Source organism: Pangasianodon hypophthalmus, chromosome 20, assembly GCF_027358585.1.
Source record: "Pangasianodon hypophthalmus isolate fPanHyp1 chromosome 20, fPanHyp1.pri, whole genome shotgun sequence".
NCBI classification, from domain to species: Eukaryota; Metazoa; Chordata; class Actinopteri; order Siluriformes; family Pangasiidae; genus Pangasianodon; species Pangasianodon hypophthalmus.
In genome coordinates this window covers 5,532,181-5,549,482 of record NC_069729.1, presented here as the reverse complement: position 1 = coordinate 5,549,482, position 17,302 = coordinate 5,532,181, and the positions used below count along the sequence as shown (strand labels likewise).

Sequence of the window (17,302 nt, the reverse complement as noted above, 5' to 3'; positions counted from 1 at the left end):
GATAAATTGTATGATGGGGTGGCAGTGTAGTGTGGATAAATTATATTATGGGGTAAGATGGATGAGAGAACAGATGGATGGATGACAGTGTAGGGTTGATAAATGATTGTTATGGAGTAAGATGGATGATCCTTGAGGCCAGACATCCTCCGTTTGTCTGAATCCACTCGGCAAGTCATCACGCTGGAACCAACAGTCCCCTGGGAAGATTGCTTAGAGAAGGCCTAAGAAAGGAAACTCGCTACGTATGAGGGACTTGTTAGTGACTGCAGACAAGACGGCTCAAGGGCAAGGTGCTACCCAATCACAGTTGGTTGCAGGGGCAGAGAAGAGCCATCCACAACACCACCGATGCAGCGAAGGGAGCCTCTAGATGGCTTTGGCTCAAAATAGGAGAACCATGAGGGCAAAGTAGCTAACCTCCAACAATCTGAGATCTGATCAGCCTCAGCTGGGTCACCTAGAGTAGGCTGTATGATGTTGAAAGTCCAGAAACACCCAATGATTCCAGGAACATCACTGAAAATATGTGCAGAAGCCTCAGCAGATGTTTGTGCTCATCTACATCCCAATTCACCAGTGATGACCAGGAAAGACTAGTTGACAATCAAGAAAAGCGTGGTGACTCCAGCAACCAAAGGGAGACGAGGAGTCGTAACATCAGGCATGAATTCAAGACCCAGATCACCAGGCACCAGTTCAAGCAAGCAGGGGAGGAGGCACACAAAGGCCTGTCTCAGTTAATATGCGTCCTGAGAAATAAGATCTTGGTGCTCCGCCGTGCATAATGGCATAGGAAGTGCCGTCAGGAGAAGGCCCAGAAGTGACCTGCATTCATAGCCAATCCCTTCAAGTTCACCAAGGAGCTGTTGGGGCAGACGTGCAAGTTGGTGTGCTCTTAGGAGATAGACCATCACCTGGATGTGACCTTCAGTGACCCACAGAGAGACCAGAGTGGGGGAGTGCAGGAATTTGATTAACCCTCCTGAGCCAGACACTCGGCTTGACGAGCCAGATCGGCAGCTGAAGGAAGTGGGAGGGTTTGGCCACAGAGCTCGATCAAGAGCCGCTTCAGGGCCTAGTTGTATCACCTACAAGGTGAAGCAGAGGGGATTTGTCCAGAAGGGAGGAGAACTCCAAATGGTTTGATCATTTCCATATCATCTCCCTGTTGAGCGTCTAACCCAAGATCTTCTGCATAGTTTCCAACCGGCTCAGCACTTTCCTCACAAACGCCTTCACCGACACTTCATTCCAGATAGGGGGTACTCAGGTATGCCAGGGTATCTGGAACACACAGGCGTGGTAACTCAGCACAGCCCGAGTGCCAATGGCCCAAGACCACTGAGTACAAGCCTCCCATCAGGGTGCTCAAGGACAATCTAACAGTCACCACAGAGTCAGTATCAGGCTGCAGGTGGATTCTACAGGGACTCGAGAGGCTGAAGTGGTCCCGTATGAGGGTCAACCAGGCAAATCCATATCACTGGTGCTGAAGAGGGGAAAAGGTGGTCGACTGGTTCTGCTTCAGCACTGCAGGAGCCGTCATCCCTACCATCACAGAGAAGCCAGTCGAGAGCCTCATCAAGGTGTTTGCCAGCATCCTGAGGGATGCAGCCTCCACGGACCTGGAGGGCTGGCTAAGAGCAGTGGCCCGGTCAGGATTATCAGGAAAATTTAAAGCCTGGCTTTACCAGCATGGCATTCTGCCCAGAATCCTTTAGCCACTCCTGGTGTATAAAGTGACAATTTCAACTGTAGAAGCCTTGAGAGGAATGTTGGCTCTTACCTCAGAAGGTGGCTGGATCTGTCTAGGAGCCTGCATCACACTATACGGTCACAACAAGCTGCAACTGCCTTTCAGTTCATTGGAAGAGGAGTTCAAGGTAATAAGAACAAGGAAAGTGCTGCAGTGGCCAAAGCCAGAATCAAGGTGATGACCAGTAGGAAGTGACTAGCTGTACAATGTACATCTTCTACATCCTGAGCTGCTGTACCAAGGCAGAAGGGAATGGGAGATACCGCTGGCAGCACAACCAAGTCCTAATTGTCATTGCAAAAACCATCAGCACAGGAGTCGAGTGGATCAAGTGGTCCCATTCCTTAAAACAGGCCACTGCCTTTGTCAGAGCTGGGGAACAGCCAGTTACCACTGCAAGTACATCTGCAGGAAATTTTGCCTCCGCAAGGGACTGGCAGCTGTTGGTGTTCCTGGAGAAACACCGAACATTCTTTCGGCACCAACTTGAGGCCAGACATCCTCCTTGTGTCTGAATCCACCAGGCAAGTCATCATGCTGGAACTAACAGTCCCCTGGGAAGATCGGTTAGAGAAGGCCTATGAGAGGCTTGTTAGCGATTGCCCACAAGGCAACTGGCGGACAAGGATCTCTGGCCAGAGTGTTCAGCACATTGGGCACTGAAGGACAGAGGAGGAGAAAAGCCCTCCGTGACACCACCAATGAGGCAGAGAAAATCTCTAGATGTCTATGGCTCAAAAGAGGAGAACCATGGGGCAAAGTAGCTAAACTGCCATCTGGACACAAGCTGAGGTCTGATCAGCTACCTGAAGGGGAGGGTGTATGATGCTGAAGAACCCGGAACACACAATGATTCCAGGAACGTCACTGAAGATGGGTCCAGAGGCATCAGCCGATGTTTGTGCTCATGAATGGATGCTGGGATGGATGGATAGATGGATGGCAGTGAAGTGTAGATAAATCATATTATGGGGTGAAACTGATGAATGTTTGGCAGTATAGGGTGGATAAATGATTATATTATGGGGTAGGATGGATGGAAGGGACCGATGGATGTCTGGATGGTTAAACAGATGGATGATGACAGTACTGTAGATGGATGGCAGTATAATGTGGATAAATGATTGTGATGGTGTGGGTAGTATAAAAGGCCAAGAACAGATATCTGAATTAATTTTGTTTTTCCCAAAAGTAACTGAGACTTGATGTTCTCTCCTATGTCTACACTAATATAAAAACCCTGTTGTTGGCCTCTCAAAAGTGTCTGGCCTACAGGATTTCTGAGCTTCTGATAGATAAAATCTTGTACAGCAGATAGAATTCAACTTTAGCAGGCAAAGCAATGTCTACTTTTTAATTTCTCAAGTGATGTTTGGTGATGGATGTATTCATGTCTAATCTTTAAATAAATATTTCGGTAAGAGGATTTGGCTAATGTCGCTTGAAAATCCGCAGCTCAGACTGCTCAAACAGCAGCTAGAGGATCTCATCATATTTAGAAAACAATCAGAGTGAAGTGGATTATACGATAAGACAAGAAGCATGGTGTGAATAGCAATTTCCTATTGTAGTGCCAAGCCATGTTGTAGAAATATCAAATATGTAGCTCTATTTTCAAGACATGTCTATAGAATTATTCTTGGCCAATATTTCCTTTTTCCCTCTTCAGGGGCTGCGAGCAGCAGATAATGACCCGACGGCTCCACCATACGACTCTCTGCTCGTGTTTGATTATGAGGGCAGCGGCTCAACAGCCGGCTCAGTCAGCTCGCTCGACTCGTCCAGTTCAGAAGAGCAAGACTACGACTACCTCAACGACTGGGGGCCGCGCTTTAAAAAACTGGCCGACCTCTATGGCGGTGGGGACGACTGAGGGTGGAGCTCCAGGGATGAGAGAGGGGCCAAGGGGAGGAGCCCGCAGGAGCAAGTCAGCATCTCGGTTCGTTTCACCGAAGAGCCATAGGAGCCTGAGCATTCCTGCACAAGACACTCTGTAATGCGGAGGGAGTTTTTTTTTTTTTTTTCCAAAAAAAAAAAAAGGGACCATTGCTGCTTTCTGCGAGTGTGTTTCTCTGTCATTTTTTTCCCTCTGCGCTGGCAAGTTCATCGTTGTGAGTTTTGCTTTGGCTGTCTGGAGAATTGCGACAGCCCTGGTATGAGAGACTAAATACTTCATGAGCTCTGAAACAGAAAACAAGGTCTGCGCTCTTTCTTTGTCTGTGTCATTTCAGCTCTTAAGAGAGCAGGACAAATTTATCCACTCTCTCGACTTGAATTTTATTTGATAAGCACTGTCATTGCTCAAGTGCCTTTTTGTGGTGTTTTTTGTACCAGAGACTCCTCAGGGTCAGCTGCTGTTTTAAGCCCATTTTCGTTGCAGCGGTACACTCCCTCGTTCCCTCGGTCCCTCTCCTCCACATATACTCATCCTCTATTAATGGTGCAGGAAAAAAAAAACTTGACCATGGAGATGAAAGACACTTTCTTCTGTTAGCAGGTGTGCTTTAAAAAAAAAAAAAAAAAAGGGGGCGGGCACGTCTAATGTTTGGGGAACTGACATAGGACTTTGGTAACTCTGTTTAGACGTTTAACTTTCTGGTCATAATTACAAGACCAAACAATTTACCAGGCAACAGCTAAAGGTGATAAAGTGACAGCTTTTGTGAACTTTTTCCCCCCCAAAGAACCAAAAAAAAAAAAAAAAAAAAAAAAAAAACTTAAGAAAAAAAAAAAGAGAGAAAAAATAATGTAGAATGCCTTTTTGCTCAGACACTTGCCTGCCTTGTTTTTGCGCTGCTTTCTAATTCGTCTCAGTCCGAGCTGGTCAGACTGAGACTGCCGGCCAAAGTGGCATCTGTGCTTAAAGGACTGCATCACGGGAGGAGCGCTTTATTCGTCTCGAACATTCCCCTTGTCAAGGTTTATAGGTTGATCGGACTTGTACATGCATGATATCTCTCGAGCGGTGTCTCTAACCAGCCGCACTTGTTCCTTGTGGTCAGAATGTGAAAAGTAGTTGGCAAAGAACATACGATATACAGAACAAGTATAACCTGTATAGTTTTAAAAAAATAAAAGACATGACTTGAAGAAATGCTGTAAATACATATCTTTTGGAAGTATTACCCAAACATTTGCTGCTCTCGAGGTCCTTGCAGGGCTAAATGAGAATTTTTTGCCCCAGTGGTTGAGTATGTGATTGTGTGTGTGGGTGTGTACGCACGTTTGCCGTTTTGCTTTTAGCAGTCTACATTCTCTCTGTTTTTTCATATGTTCCTTATTAGTTAAAATTTTAGATTTTATATGAGCTATGATATAAGTGAGCAGTGTTTCCAATCAATCGCCCCTGCTTCTAATGTTGTGTGTTTGAGTTACTTGCTCATTCACCTAAACCAATACCAGATTTGTGCTTTAGAAAATAGACATCTTTTTTTTTTTTTTTTTAAATAAAAGTTGTTGCCTAGTGTTGTACTCTACAAATAATGTCCTTCCTGTCTTTACCCTTATTTTAAGTGAACACAAAGGCAGCTATTACTGACCTGAAGAACTAGAAGTTCTAGTGCTGTGCAGTAGAAATATATTGTGATTAAGCAAAACTCCAACATTCTTTGAGGCGTATTCAGATTAGACGACTTAATATCAAAAGATACACAGATAATTATGTAAGGAAAGTTATCTATGATCAGAGTCAGCTTATGTAGGTGATTAAGTCGATTTTCTGAGCGGCATATTCAAAATATTAAAATTACCTGTGTGTAGTTCACACTTCTGAGGTCACCAGATGTTTCTTGAGACGAGGTTTTCAATAGCATTCAGACCGCTGCCTTTAAACACAAGCAATTTCCTTTAAGCCTAAAAAAAACTGGGGATAGAAAATGTGTACTGAATAAGCAGATTGTTTTCTCTTTGATGGAACACAAAACCAAAAGGCAATTTTAAATATAAACAAATAAAAAGAAAGATGTTTATATAAATCAGATGATCAAGAAAGCAGTGAAAAACATTTAATATGATTCTAGTATATTGCCAATATACTGTTGTTTTAATAGTCCTAGTTATCATAATCACTGTAAATTTGGTTTAGTTTAACAATATGGCATTCACCCTCATTATTTAGTTATAAATAGCACATTCTTTGCTTTTCCACAATGAACTACAAGTACAGCGGCAGAAAGTGTGAAGCTTAGATATGGGTGAAAAATACAGTTGCAGCACAAGACTCATCAGGCCACCAAAAATATTTTTTATATTGTACGCCAGCAGTTAATTGTTCAGCCATCTTAATACAGATTCATGATACCAAACTGAGGTCATGAAATTTTAATTCGCTTTTAATAATAATTCACCCACGGTTTGAATGATAATCTGACCAAGCATGTATCTGCCAGACTTATGACTCACTTTAAGTAAAAGTTGTTCATAATGACCAAAAATTTATATATAAAAAATTTCCTTGAGATAAGTAGTGTCTCCAGTATCATGGACTTTACAGGGATGATACAATTAATAAATTAATATTGACCACAACTGCCATTCTGTAGTTTTCTTTAGTGTATTTACAGCCGAAAACATAAATTTGTGTGACCTATTGTGGTTACATCAAACTATCAGACAGTTGCAATGGACTTAAGTTGATCTGCTTGAGTATTATTAAGTTCAAAGTCAGAATCGTGCATAACTGACACACACCTCTGTTGGTTGGGAAAACTCCCACCTACTCACATAACTCCTCAGTGCACACAGTAAACTCATTTGTGAATATGGTCCTTTGTTCCTAAACTGCTGGATTTGAAGATAGCAGGCATTTAGACGGCTTTGATGCTAATTTAGATATTGGCCATTGTTGAGTCTTGCATCATTGCCTACAGAAGGGGTGCATAATCCCTGTGGTCAAAAATATTTCCAGAAAGAGACTAACAGTCATGCCGCCCAAACCACCATGGTTAACCCTATCCCAGTGTACCAGTGCAAGTGTGTCAGGAATAATTTAACAAAATGTTAAGCTAAGCAGTAAACCAGAGCAGGTTAGGGTCTCAAATGATGATAGACACAAATGTTGGTTAGGAAATCACTGGTTAGAACATTTTAGTCAATTTTACTCTGACTAAAATGGCATCGAATATTAGTCAAGAGCATTTTAGCTGATGAGAGAATGCAAAAATTAAACCAAATATTCACACATATTATATATTAACTTAAATATACATCAAAAAAACCATGTGAAAACCCGATCTCCTGAAATAACATTATAATGAGTACACTATCGTAAAACAGTATTGTGAATTCTATATGCTTTAGTTATTCATTGTCCGTGTTTTAGTGCGTTGTTACGGAAAGAGCGTACTCACAACGCGACTTACCATTCTACCTAGCGAGTTACTTAAGTTCAGGTTCACTTGTGCATTTGTGTTATTTTGTGCAGAAGCAAGTTGTAATTTTACATTTATGTTGTGTATATGTCAGCTCATTCGGCTTAAGCGGGTCAATCCCCTACATTATTCACTATGACTGTTTTTTTTTTTTTTTTTTGAAACACTAGAACTATTCTTTCTAAACGTTTCTTCTTCAAAAAACATTGTTAGTGCATCATCTTGCGTGTCACTTTTTCAACAGTATGTTTTAATTAAAAGCGGTGCTAGTGCTTGCTATACGCCTTAAATGCAGTTTTTGCAATCAAATGTGCAATTTTATCTCAAATTCCACAAATATTCTAAGTTCAAATTTTAATTTGACAGCCCTAGAGCAGACTAGAGGACAGGAGCAGCATGAATGGCTAAAATGTTGGTAACATTCATTCTTATGCATACAGACACACATGTAAAAACAATGGGCAATACTGAGGTCAGCAAAAATAATTGAGGTCATGTCCATATATCGTACGATAAGTCGATAACGTAATTATCGTGACAGGCCTAATAACATTAAATAAAATGTACAGTATATGCCTGCTGCCTTCATATAAAAGTTATAAAGCACCTCCTATGGCTACACACACTTAAAACCTACAGGGATCCAGCCACCCACTCGTTCCACTGGTGACACATCTTTAACCCACTGCTGTGGAATATTTCATGACTTTCATCCCCCCCGTAATTAAAATGTGCTGAGATGGGCTGCATGACCCGAGCACATGAAGGCATGCTTCTCTCTGTGCGCATTCGTCATCATTAAAGCAGCAGGCTTGCCAGCCATGATGAAGGCCCTGTAGAGGAACTGTGGGCTGCAGACCAGAGGAGGGAAAACGGTTCCCTGTAGTAAATGCAGGAAGGAGCTTAAAGGTGTACTTTCATTTTGCAAATTCGGCAGTGTTCATTTTGCTGATGAGAACCAAGACGAGGTCAATGACATGATACCCAAATATTTCATCCTTTTATTCAAAATATAACAAACTAGTCAAACTAGTCGATTCAACAAATTCTAGTTAACTGGACAAACATTTTCTCATCGTAGCCCACTTCCTCTGCAAAGACAATTTAAAAAAAAGAATAAATTGCTCTCGGCTGTGAAAAGTTAGACGAGAAGACGCTGCTGTCGTCGTGCGCACCACTAGATACAGTAGCTAACGTTGCTAACCATTATAAATATTTTTCTGACTACGGTGATGTTATTTCTTGATTAAGTGTTTTAGCCTTTTTAGGAAAAACTGCTGTTTGTAGTTTTGGTTTTGTTGGGCTAAAATAACGGTAGCTAGCTAGCAAAAGTTACCTGGCAACAATTTCACTCAAGTCACTGAAATTAATTTACTTTTATCTAGTTTATGCAGTGTAATAAATATGATAGGTTATCCATATTAAACACACTCATGAATGAGCTATGCAGGAAATGCTGTATGTTGGAGACTAGTAGTCATAGTCGCTTTTATTTAGCCTTGTCACTTTGGAGAAGGAGAAAGGCTTAGTAAGTCCATACTGGCCATAACATGAATTTGTAAAGCACTGCTTTGCACTGGGCCGCATCACACCACCCCACCGTGGATTATTTTCCAGCACAACCCCAAGTCTTTTATTCCTTAATGAACTGTCCAAATGTATAGTAAAATTTGGGTCTGTTCATTGTCAAAGTTTTAGGTTTGTTTTGTTTGACAATGATTTAATGGTGCTGTACCCAGCAGACCTTGGAATTCTGCAAGAGTCCTGTATCAAGACTGTCCTCTCTGGTGTTACACTATTGAAGGACCAACAACTATGACAGCATTCTCTGCCTTCAAGTCAATCAATTATTTCTCTGTTTAATACCCTGTTTTATGAGAAGAAACAGGAAGGTTAAAACGTGTAGCCTGATATTCGGTAAGGTGGGTGTGAGAGGAGACAAGCAGCAATACTGACGTCATTTCTTATTTACACTAGAACAAGGAACAAAACCAGAAAGGATGTGATGCCGTTATACAAACGGTACTTCAAAAAGGTCATTTGTTTCATTCTAACAGACTTAGTATCCTAGCATCCTTTGGTGCAAAAGGCATTAAGGCCCTGCTGATGACCTGCTCTTTTTAAGCAAGTGCTTAATGCATGGCCGGGGGCCAGCAGTGTGTACGTTATAAATAAAGTTTGCCTTTTCAGCCGTGCGGGCCATGCTCTTTTCATTTCCCCCTAAATTAGGGACCAAATCTCTGCGCCCATCAGGCGGAACAATCTAATTTGAGAATGACTCGGACTGTGTGCGCGAGCGTGTGGGTATAATTGAATGTTTGCAGTGCTGATAAAGTCAGCGTGCTGACACAGCTTGCATTTGTTGGTGCCAGGCCGAGCTTTGCTGGCCGAGCTTTGCTGACCAAGCATCATGTGCAGGCTATCTTGAGCTTTTTGTTGGAGGGGGCATCAAAAAAACCTAATTTGCATTTGCCCTGATATTTCAGTGTAAAAAAAATACCACATTAGCATGCACTTTAAAGCTTTTACCATCAGGAACACAAAGCATATAATAATAATGGATTCTAGGCACTTTTTCTGCTTAACGGGAAAATGAGGTAGGATTGGAAAGAAAACTGGGGACACTGTACACTAGGATGGCGGCGACTTCTTCATAAATGAACATGACTGAACGAATGTCAACAATTAAGCGTACTAGCTGCATGTAACACATCATAAATCAATACAAAAGACACTAATTGGCATCCTGCTTAATTAAGAATGATTCGCCTGTAAGGTGACTTGCAGCATAAACATTTTTTTTATAATCTGTATGTAAATTTCTACAGATGATTTAGCATTTAGCAGAGTTTACTAAATCATTGTCTAATTACAGGCTACTCCAATATGTCATTAATATTAGCTTCAGCAAGATTACACCAAGACATGAAACGTCATGCATTTCTGAAACAGGAACTCGAAATAAGCTGAGCTCAAATCTATAGTCCTGTCCGTTGTATGTAGGTCTCAGAGGAGAAAAGTTCATCGACCCCTCCATTTCTCCACATCATGTTTCTGGCATGCATCAGCAGAAAACCTATTTTTGATGACATCATCTTGCTGCTGTCAACATTTTTAAAATGTAGCACTGAGTTTGTTGTCTTAACGCGACAGACTTAACTTAATCCCAAGTGTTTCGTTAGTCACGGAATGCAGGAACTTAATGCAGGGCTGGAAAAGTTGTATCTGCTGAGTTGACACACGCTACGTTTATTAGCAATTGAGGGCAATCAGCTGCTCCCTGAGCAGACTTCAGACCACAAGCAATCCAATATGATGAAATGTAGACAAATCGAACTAAACTAAAATTTCTATCCTAATGACATCTTCCAGAATTTTTTTCCAGACATCCATAGTGCATGTGTGATTACCAAGGGTAAGGATTTTAACACATTTCCTGTACTAAAAAAACAGTTTACTCAAATTCACTTATTAGTCAGGGGAGTTCTTGAACTCTGATAGTGTTATTTCGTTCATCTTTAGCAGCCACTTATCCCAGTTGCAGTGGATCCAGTGAAATGCAGTTCTATGGATGGAAATGCACTGCTGTTGAGAGAGGTCAGAGGAGAATGGCCAGACTGGTTTGAGCTAACAGGAAGGCTACGGTAACTCAAATAACCACTCTTTACAACCGTGGTGAGCAGAACATACAACGCATCAAATCATGAGGGCCAGAAACCACAGTGGGGTCACCTCTTGTCAGCCAAGAACAGGAATCTGTGGCTACACTGGATACAGGCTCACCAAAACTGGGCAGTTGACGACTGGACAAAGACTGGGCGATGAAAAATGGTACAACTGTACCAGCTCTCCCCTATTACTAGAATATGAATCTGCTAAGCTAGTAATACAGTGTCCTTCTCCTAAACTAGCTCACAGGCTGCAACCGTGACACCATGGAATATAAACACATTGATTGGCACAGCCATGGTTTCCTCATTAGTCAAAAATAATTGACAGGACATACACACAATCTGGCACCATTACGTATCCTTACAAACAAGCTTCCATCAATTACTGACAGAGGCGATGCGGGATCGACTCATTTACCGCTCCTGCTTTTGATCTCACACATACACCATGTCGAGGCGGCATTTTCTCCATTTGAAGTATGGATGAGTCTAAAATGAATAGCAGACTGTAATTCATCTTCCGTGCGCGTTCAGTCTGTTAATGGCCCCTTTCTCACAGAAAGCAGGACATTCCATTAAACCAAAATAACAACCACGAAGGTGCAAAGTGTATTTTGCACACACGTTGCGTGTGATTACACCTTTTCCGTCTTTCCTGTTTTGAAACTTTAACCACCAGTTTGCAGCTCGCTCGTGATTGGCATAGGAAAGACAACCTCTAGAACTCAATCGTGCATTTTGTTTACTCTCGTCAATTAATTCAACACACTGAGCTGAGCAGATTTGTTTATTTGTAATGTATGTTTGATGAAACCGTGCTCCAAAGTTCATGTTTAGTCTCAAGTTAGAAGAAAAAACTGATTTCTTCACAGCATGGCTCTTTCTTTTGGCTGTCATCCACCTAAGCAGAATGTGGCTGTTAGCACAACATCTGAGACAAAAATTCAATATTTGTCTCTGTGTCTTGGCTTGTAACCAGACCAAAAATCTGTTCCTCTTCAATGATATTTTCTTTATGCATCCACTGCTTTGTTATACAGATAATTAGCTGACATGCTTCATTAATGTTTATTTTTTATAAAATAAAGGAAATTAGCATATTAAAAATTGTGTATCAGTGAGAAAAGATCATACGTTATTTCTGAAGGAGATGGCATATGCAGTGATGCCAAGTCTTAACAGGGGAAAGTAGTTAAAGCATGCTCAAAAAGTCGCTACACGTCGCCATATGACATCATACGCTAATTTACAAATGCACCAAATGGATACCAAAATGTGAAGAGAATTTTTGGTTCTTAGAAAGAAGACACTTAGACTAACAGAATAGACTAGAATTTTAGAATATCAGAGTAGAAGATAACAGATTATAACATTTATTAAAAGAAGTCGAAAGTCACGCCGTATTTGGTAACAGCATCACAAATTAATTTACGTATTTACAAAATGTAGTCAAACTATTTACATATTTACAAAACAGAGTCAAACTACAGTCCCCTCCCAAAGTATTGGAACAGCAAGGCCAATTCTTTAGTACTGAAAACATTTAGGCTGGATGATCATGTCATCACCATTCATATCTATACAACCAATGTGTTTATGATTAAATTACTACTAGAGCACAAAGTTCTTCATAGACCTAGCCTCTTAATTTTGCTCTCAAAGTGCACCAGATTGACGCATTTAACTTAAAAATTTTCTTACAGGGGAGCATGCCCACAGACCCCCCTAGAGGGTCAGAGGTCCACCCATCACAGTTTCACAAAATCCTATGGGAAACACTGAAAGGATAAAGCAACTTGAAGACCAGAGAGCTCTTCTATGGGAGAAAAGCAAGCCATTCTGAAGCTGAGAAAAGAGGGAAACTCGATCAGAGCCATAGCCAATACAACAATCTGAAATGTCATGAAAAATAAAGACACCACTGGTGTACCAACAGCCAGTCATCGAACCGGTCGGCCAAAGAAAACAGCAGCAGCTGATGACAAACATTGTGAGAGCTGTGAAGAAAAACCCAAAAACAACAGTCAGTGACATCAACAACAACTTCCACAGGGCAGGGGTGAAGGTATCTCAATCTACCTTTCGAAGAAGACTTCGAGAGCAGACATATAGAGGCCACACCACAAGATGCAAACCACTCATCAGTCCAGATTGGAATTCGCAAAGAAATACAGAGATGAGCCACAAAAGTTGTGGAACCGAGATTATGATGGAAAGGCCAAAGTATGGAGAAAGACTATTCTATTCACAACAGACAAACTATTTACATATTTACAAAACAGGCCAGCCCATCTGTTTGCTAATGAATCACAAAACTCATGAATTCACAGGACAACATTCACCACAGTATGAGTAAAAAATCCAAACGGAGGTGTACAAAGGCAAATTTGGTCTATACTTTGTCTTGCCACTGATGAGAGGGCTATACACAATAATACGCCAGATTGTAACCAATAGATAAGTTAAAATGCTTCGTCAAACAATAAGCATTTTTTTTAATCCTTTCCAGATTGCTGCTTTCATTAAAAGTATGATTAAACCTGGCTCATTCAAATGCTAAGCAATAAGGTACTGCAAGCTTCTGTCTCTCCTTGTCATTACAGGATTCAGCCAAAAATGAACTTTACAATGAAATATTATGGCCAGTTATTCCAAACTGATGGCTACTAGTAAAAACTGACCAAAGAAAGAAAGAAAGAAAGAAGGATAGCAAGAAGCAATGGTCAATGTACAGCGACATTTTGGGAACCCCCTGAAGAGCCGCCATCTTGTTAGCATGAGAACTGTGCGGTTTTTAATGAACAATGACAAACACAAGCTTAAACTGTAATATCTATTAATTCTCCAACTTTAAGCAAAAGTAATATGCTGTTATTTTTAACTCTCATTTTGTGTGACTCCATGACTGGGCTGCCATTTAGCCCTTTCTAACGCTTAACCAATTAAAAATAGGTTAAACCATATCAGGCAACAATTTCATATAAACATTTGTATAAAACTTTCTTTGTTAATAATGGCTGCATTTTGCTCTTAAATGAGTAACATCACTGACTTTTTTTCTCCAAAGAATTAGTAAACACAAAATGTAGTTAACTAGCGTCCATGTTTTCTACAATTAGCTCTATGAGGACATTTATAATTTAGGATTTAAGTAACGGGACTACACTTTTAAAGTGAATATTGACCTTCAGGCAATATCTCTATGAATGACGAGAGAGAGAGAGAGAGAGAGAGAGAGAGAGAGAGAGAGCTTACTTCATCTTGAGGAAACTGGGTGATGAAAGGTGCTGCTGAATATGTGACTTGGAGTGGAATACATGCAGTGAAATCAGATTGAGCAGAACCTGAACTTGAACTCCTAATGCTTGAAAGAAAGAAAAAAAAAGAAAAAGAAGAGGAAGAAAGAAAAAATGTCCAAATTCAACCTGTCAGAAATTCAAGGAGTGAGTGTGTCTGGTCGACAACATCCGGGACACTCAGCAGGAGAGCCAGGCTCCAATAAAACTCCATGACAACACACACCTGTGGGCTCATGCAGCGGGCTTCATTCATTACTCATGTATAATGGCGATGCAAGGTGCCTGGCGGAGCAGCTACCTGCTGGGGGTTTCCTCTATTTTAAGTTGCTTGTGATACATTTTTTTTAAATAAGAAATCATATTAAATGCCAGTGTTACTTGTTTAGCACCTGCTGGCATGGCCAGTCTCAGACCGCGGGCTGTACAGCGCGCTAGCTTTGGATCATGCAAGCGAGCAGCAGCACGGAGCGCTGGAGGTTACCGTAAAACACGGTATATAAGTGACAGTGGTTTCTGCGACTGACATATGCTAAAGCATGTCTGGATTCGCAGAGAAAACTGTCTTGTAACAACTCTCTTGTTATAACGGTTAACAAAGAAATTTAACCTGATTTCGTAGAAAGGAGAAATACAAGAAATAAGACGCTTGATTTATAGCCGATTTTTTTCGTCGGCCAATAAAGCCATGCGTTTAGCAGATGGCCGCCGGAGAAGCCCCTGTGCGCGTACATATAGGGATTTACGGTATCCACCAGAGGCCTGCCGGAACAACTGCTGCTCGGCTGATCCAAGCTAGAGCGCTGTCTCTCCCACACACAGACCCGTGCTTATAACTTACAATGGCAGCCAACACTGGCAAATAATTAGATTTCGTATCAAGAAAATGGGGAAAACCCCAGTAGGGAGTTCCTCTGCCTGGCATGCATCACCATAAAACACAGATGAAGCCCCTCCGCATGAGCTCACAGGTGTGTTGGGATTGAGTTTGATTAGAGTCTGGCTGTCCCTCTGAGTGTCCCTCTGAGTGTCCAACTGAGTAATTCCTCTGAGTGTCCCTCTGAGTAATTCTACTGAGTGTCCCTCTGAGTAATTCTACTGAGTGTCCTACTGAGTATCCCAATGAGTAATTCCTCTGAGTGTCCAACTGAGTGTCCAACTGAGTGTCCAACTGAGTGTCCAACTGAGTAATTCCTCTGAGTGTCCCTCTCAGTAATTCTACTGAGTGTCCCTCTCAGTAATTCCTCTGAGTGTCCAACTGAGTAATTCCTCTGAGTGTCCCTCTGAGTGTCCCTGGTTTCTCTGAATTATCTGAATGACTCAACCCGGATTATTCACTCCTTGAATTTTTGACTGATTTAATTTTTTTTACCTGAAAATTTTAACCTTAATTTTCAAGTGCTTGAATTTTTTTGTCTGTTTTTTTTTACTGCCTGAATTTTTCACCTATTTTTTAAATACCTGAATATTTTTGACCTGGATTTCGAACTGCTTTCCAATTTCTTTTACTAGCAGAATTTTTCATTTTTTACTACCTGTACAGCTTGCAGCTTGAATTTGGAAGTTTTTTTTTTTTTTTTTTTAAACAAATTCAGACTTTTTCAAAAGACCAGGTGATTTGTTTTTCTAAGCTTCATCTGTCCAGTTTGGGAGAGCCTGTGCCCATGATAGCCTCAGATTACTGTCATTGGCTGAAAGGAGTGGAACCTAATGTGGTCCCGTTTGGATGCTCTTGTAGCCCATCCACCTCAAGGTTCGATGTTTTGTGCATGCCGAGAGGCTTTTCTGCTCACCACGGTTGTAAAGAGTTATTATATGAGTTAATATACCCTTTCTGGCAGCTCAAACCAATCTGGCCATTTTCCTCTGACCTCTCTTAACCATAAGGCGTTTCCACCCACAGAACTGTCACTGTTTTTTGTTTTTTTTTCCGCACCATTCTGTGTAAATACTAGAGTCTGGTGTGTATGAAAATCCCAGGAGATCAGCAGTATCTGAAATACTCAAACCAGCCCGTCTGGTGCCAACAACCATGTCACAGTTAAAGAAACTGAGATCACAGAATTGAGCAGTTAAAGAAAGTCTTTAGGCTGTTATTGTCATTGCTGCAGTAGACACAATGGGCAACGTGAGAAATAGACCTGTTATAGTAAACGTTGTACATGACATTTCATACAGTTCCATCTCTTTTTGCATTTCTTAGAAATGACTTTAGATCAGCTAAAATATAGTGGTGGTGACTTTACAGAAACTGCACAATTGTTTCACACAACCGATACTATTTAACTGATCTCAACAAAGTTTATTGTATTCGAGCTGCTGATATTTCAGATACTATTTATCATGCAGCTTCTTTATGCTTCCCTTTATGCCAATCTTTAGGTTCTCCTCACTTCTTGTTACCAAAACTCATTTTAACAAACAAATCTCTTGCGCCATCTGGTGGTCTGTTCATCAATTTTCCAAGAAAGACTGCCATTATTTAAGCTACTGGTATTACATCTTACTTTCTAAGCAGCTATGAAAAACAGCTCAAGTGATTTTTACTCTGAACAGCTGTTGGACTCACAGCTTCTTTACACTGAAACCATCTGGTAACCATGAATATTTATAAGTATACACCCCTGGGTTCATTAATATTCATCAGCTGACACTCAAGTTCAGAAATATGGCTGGCCTGACTGTAACGAATACAGGCAAAGCTATTTAACAAAAGAAACTTTATCATTTAAGAAAAAAGAAAAAAAAAGACAGCTTGTACTGCAGTTTATAAGTAAACTGCCAGTAAATTAAAAAAAATAATAATTATACAGAGTTCAGATTTATTTTATGAGCATAGTCCAACTCCTCAAATATTGAACTTATTTTTTAAAATGTGTACAATAATATTGTGGCAATTCATTGGAGCACTTCTGGTTCCAGGACTGTCCACTCACAAAACACATTTTTAATTAAAATGGTCATTTAAGTTTGCATTGTTCTTGGCCTACTAGTTTTCAAATTATTGAGGCTTGTATTAGTATAACAGGTCAGTATCTATAGGAACTCCAATATATCTTTCATAGTAATGGGTTGTGATTTAATAATAATAATAATAATAATAATAATAATAATAATAAACATTGCAGATCTCACAACTATAATTTGTGAACCCCTGACCCCACTTTGAGAACAATGGGGCTAACTAATAGCACACTTAACAAAGTG

The 17,302-nt window shown here is 40.7% G+C and overlaps 1 protein-coding gene and 1 long non-coding RNA gene across 4 annotated transcripts in view; one reads left to right on the top strand and one right to left on the bottom strand.

Moving 5' to 3' along the window:
* cdh4 (cadherin 4, type 1, R-cadherin (retinal)) overlaps positions 1-4,312 on the top strand; it is a 397,112-nt gene extending 392,800 nt beyond the window's left edge. For 2 of the 3 annotated variants that reach the window (XM_026935538.3, XM_026935539.3), the window contains one exon: positions 3,429-4,312. In XM_026935538.3, coding sequence (XP_026791339.3) covers positions 3,429-3,632 — 204 coding nt within the window. In that variant the 3' untranslated portion in view covers positions 3,633-4,312. The remainder of the gene's footprint in view (positions 1-3,428) is intronic. The other variant, XM_053227230.1, reaches the window with a different exon arrangement.
* Positions 4,231-14,835, bottom strand: LOC128317113 (uncharacterized). The gene is made up of 3 exons (XR_008300621.1): positions 14,055-14,835; positions 5,509-5,621; positions 4,231-4,750 (listed from the first exon to the last, which is right to left on the bottom strand). It is a non-coding gene; the product is annotated as an uncharacterized LOC128317113 (long non-coding RNA).
* Positions 14,836-17,302: the final 2,467 nt, after the last annotated feature.